Source organism: Cebus imitator, unplaced genomic scaffold (assembly GCF_001604975.1).
Source record: "Cebus imitator isolate Cc_AM_T3 unplaced genomic scaffold, Cebus_imitator-1.0 Scaffold187, whole genome shotgun sequence".
NCBI lineage: Eukaryota > Metazoa > Chordata > Mammalia > Primates > Cebidae > Cebus > Cebus imitator.
Window position 1 is genome coordinate 911298 of NW_016107502.1, and position 4570 is coordinate 915867.

At 45.5% G+C, this 4570-nt stretch overlaps 1 protein-coding gene across 3 annotated transcripts in view; it reads right to left on the bottom strand.

Moving 5' to 3' along the window:
* Nucleotides 1-4570, bottom strand: part of CRACR2A (calcium release activated channel regulator 2A) — a 138830-nt gene that overhangs the window by 36290 nt on the left and 97970 nt on the right. For all 3 annotated transcript variants that reach the window (XM_017546061.2, XM_017546065.2, XM_017546063.2), the window contains exon 9: nt 4020-4207. In XM_017546061.2, coding sequence (XP_017401550.1) covers nt 4020-4207 — 188 coding nt within the window. The remainder of the gene's footprint in view (nt 1-4019; nt 4208-4570) is intronic.

Consider the following 4570-nt stretch of genomic DNA (forward strand, 5'->3'; position numbering starts at 1 on the left):
AGGGAGGGAGGGAGGGAAGGAAAGAAGGAAGGAAAGAAGGAAGGAAGGAAAGAAGGAAGGAAGGGAGGGAGGAAGGAAGGAAGGGAGGGAGGAAGGAAGGAAGGGGTAATTGGGGAAGTCTTCAGCATCACTCAGTGAAGAAAGGAAAGGAAAAAAATAAGAAAGTAGGTGACACTGGGAAGCTGGCTTAATTTCACAATTCTGTCTTCATTTTTCCCTTTGTATTCTATACCATGCTTTAGACATTTTTTAAACCCCCTCTGATCTTACTACAAGGGTCCACATTTCCAAACTGCAGCACATATTTTTGTGTGGCAAACATCTTGCAAGCTGATACAGGTATCACTTTCCATGGGCTGTCAGGGATGCCAGGCTGTATACACACTGTGCTGGACACGACCCCTCTGCCACCCCATCAATATCATTACTGAGCTGGCAGAAACAGCACCAACACGCTGGTCCACAGGACTCTCCTGCCAAGCTCCTAAAAACCTGATTCCTTAAGCACACTGTTTCTTTCCCCCCTTCTTTATAGAATAATTTTAAAGTCAATTTACAGCAATAACAGGCTGAATGAAATTCTAAGTTCAATTCAGACAATTCTAATTAAGCAAGAAACCTTTTCTGGCTCCCGCAGAGATGCAAATTCCCGACATTTTATTACCAATTATATTTAATTTCAACTTGAAGGAAAATAATGTGTTTCCCATTATCCAAACTGGGTCTGCAAGCCCCTGTCTGGGACTGTGCTCTGATGAGTGCTCTGTGAGCAGAGCTGCCAGGGCCTGACTCTAGGCCCTGGAGCTGAAGATCCTGGTGCTGTGCTTTAGGGCTCCAGCACACCACCCTGGGTCTTGACTCCCTCCAGGGGTGGCCAGGAGCACACAGCTTTTCCTCTGCTCAGGAAAATCATTCACTAGGGACTTCAGGTCTGGGTTCTCACAGTGCTTTACCAAATAGCCAGTTCCCAAATTCTAAGTCTTCTCTGGCTCTGCATACACAGCACCAGTGACCAGTGGAGCTATATAAACACACACCTAGATGCACACATATGTATTACAAATACATGTGAATATATGTGCTGTATCTATTTCTCTAGTAAACATATATCTGCTTGATATTTGTACATACATATATACACACATATATTCAGAAATATATTTTTGTGTCAACAAAAAGGCACTTCTGAAAAAAAAAGGGCACTTAGATATTTGGCTAAATGACCTCTAAAGTCCTTCTAACCTAGAGATTCTAAAAGTCTCTACATAGGTAATATGTAAACGGAAAGGGAAAGAACCTGTGGTCTGGGGTGGTAATTGGTGAGATGTCTCTGGCTACCCTTAGGGAACAGCTGCTGAACTTGTTTGAGGGGAGGGATGAGCTCTGGAGCACTTCACAAGACATACTGTCAAGTGAAAAATGCAATGCATATGCAGAATAGTATGCTTAATGTGCTACTGTTTTGTAAAGGAAAAGTGTGTGTGTGTGTGTGTGTGTGTGCGCGTGTGTGCACACATACGTGTCTGTGCCTGCATATACACAGCATACTCTGAAAGGATCTACAAGAAACCATGATCAGTGGCTCTGATGACTGCATACTGGGGTCACGTCAGGGAGGCACACTTCCTTTTGAGCATATAAACTTTTGTGCCTTTTGAATTTTGTGCCTTGTCATAACCACTTATCAAATAAAAGCTAATTAAAAAATAAACAGAGCGTTGCTGCTTCTCAGCTGACCTTTATCTTTACATCATCTCTCTGTTTGATAGTTCTTTCTTTATCTTGTTTTAAAATCTACTTCTGTTACCTTGAGCATCTTCAGAGAACAGGAAAATTAATTTTGCCTGTTCAGAATTCTTGCTGATCAGTGACTAAGCTTGTTTCCCTCCCAGCTCCACCCTTTCCCCCCCGCAGCTGCTCTGTGGCAGCACGGAGCAACAAGATCCTGTCAGAAAGCACAGGACTGTCAGGAGAACTGGGCTCTGTCCCTGCTGCCCGGCACTCACCAGCTGTGTGACTTTGGGCCGGTCACACCTCTCTGAGCCTCAGTTTCCTCATGCATAAAATGAAGGAGGTGAACCAGAGCATCAAAGTCCTCTCCATCTGCCGGTCTGCAACCCCACTCTGTGGAGAACAAGCGAAGCCTCGTGCGGCACTGCTCTCCTGCCCTCCCTGAATGGGACATGCTCTCTGGGCCCCTGCATGCTCCCTGGCTGCACAAGAAACTGCAAGCTTCTTGAAAACAAGTTGAGAAGGTTCTGGAGTCATATTTCTCTCTTCTTCCCACCCCTCCTTTCCTCCCTCTCTTTTTTTCAATTCCCAGCTTCCAGAGATTGTGTCTCTGGCTTGGTTAATTAAGATAAGACTTCAGAAAGCTTTGAATCCTCATGCTGTGTTGTGATACTCCAGCACTGGGTGTTTATTTCCATTTGCTGTTCTAATGCTTGTGCCTTCAGATGTCTGTTGCTTTTAGAGCTTGATTGAATTTCAAGAGCCTGAATCCTTAATTCTGTTTGTAAAGCTAAATGCCTGTACCGTGTTGACCTGTTCTCAATGAGGAGGAACTGATTTTGCTTGTTCACAGAGAAATATATTGTCCGTCCACAATTGGTCATCCAAGAATTGAAATGGAGGGGCATGTTTTAAGTCAGCTACCTGGGAGGTTTTTTTTTTTGTTTTGGTTTTTTAACTGGAGACACCTTACTAGGGTGAAATTATCAGCCCAAACACATCTCCTTCCTTTTACCCCTTTTACCAGGCAATTAGTGCCAAATGGTACAGGATTCCACACATCAAAAAAGCAGAACAGTTTTATTTAAGCCTATGGACCAAAATCCTGCCAGCAGTGTTTTGAGCAAGGGGAGCTAACATCTATAAAACATGTTCTGGTAAGTATCACTGCCCGCTGCCCTGAAATTAGACTTTCAGTGCTACCTGGTACCTTTCAGGATCAGACACACAATTACGTTTTTCAGAATAAATGAATGAATGAAGAGCGCACGAACAAATGTGTGTAAATGATAGCCTGTCCTACTTTTGTTAAAATATTTTCTGCAGGCTTGTTGTTCTCTAGGGAAAATTGGCGAGATGGGTCTAACTCAGCATCTTAGGACAGTTACTTAAACCTCTGAACCTCAGTTTCCTCCTCGATAAATTACAGTTCGTAATAACAGAACCTGCCACACCAGGATGATTTAAAGATCAAATGAGAAGACGTCAAATTATCAACATAAGTGAGAAATAGTGAATGCCCAGCACGGTACCTAGCACAGAATAAATGTTTGCCGAATGAATAAGTCATTGACTACATAGATAAATGAATGTACAAATAAACAAATGAGATTCCTCTGCCCTGAGCCTCAGAGTAGTACATTTGTTCTAAAACCTGTGACTCTCAAGACGAGATAAATGACTGACTCTTCAGGGACTTCAGCTTAGGGGGCAGACCCAGGCTTGATCTGGCCGCAGGTGCGCCTCCGCCTAGTAAGCCCTCATGGCTGGATGCTACTTGCAGGTCGGGCCCTAAGAGATGTGGAGTTTTCCCCACTGGGCCCACACAGCTGAATCTGAGGAACATAGTGGAAAAAAATGGGCAGAGATGCAGAGGAGGGTCCAGGGCAGCGACACATGCTCCGTCAGATCATATGCTGATCCCAGAAGCCTTCCTCCCTGGTTCCCTTGTCTCTACATGACCACAGTCACCTAGGGTCTGTCTGCTCACTCAGCATTCACCCACAGACTGCCTTATATTTGTTTGTGGAATAGCATGTCTTTCTAATCACAGAATGTATCTTCTGAGAACAGGGCTGTACGTTTCTTGTCAATCCTAGGCAATGCTGGACACAGAACTGGTCTACTTCATAGTGTCAGAATCCTAGAAGAATGTTAGAAGGGTCTCAGGGAAGAAGAAGCCCAAATCCACATTTCACAGGCAAGGAGACATGAGCGGTGAGGGGACATGCCCATAGCAGGGGGTGGTGCTAGAGGACAGCAGAGGAGTGGACAAAGGCTGGACTCACATCTCCTTCTCCTCGTGGAGTTTGCAGGCCTCTTGCTGGAGGCTTTCCAGCTGCCACTGAGCTTCCTGGAGCTCCTGGGAGGTCCGCTCCAGCTCCCGGGCCAGCTCCTGGTTAGTGAGTTTCAGCTTGTTATTCTCAGCCTTGGTCTCATGCTTGTCATGATGCAGGGCTGTGCACTGACCTTCCAGCTGCAAAGGAATGGGGAGCAGAGGGGAATGAGGAGCGACCACCATCTTCAGGAAGCCTGCCCTGGCCTCCCCTTGCTTTCCCCACTTGGCAGGCAGGAACTGTCACTGCCACCCCTCACTGGCCTCAAGCGTAAATCAGCATTGTCCTCTCCTCAGTTCACACATATACACTCCTCTAGGCAGGAAGGAGCTTTCAGAGCGCATCCTGTCTCTCCCCTGACTCCACATAGGACCACTGAATAGTCCAGGAGGAGCGGCTCTATTCAAAAAGACCCTAGCAAAGGAACTTCCACAATCCGTCTGTGTGAATGGCCTTGAGATCTAACCTAAATCCATCTTGCAGACTTTTTTTTTTTTTTTTTT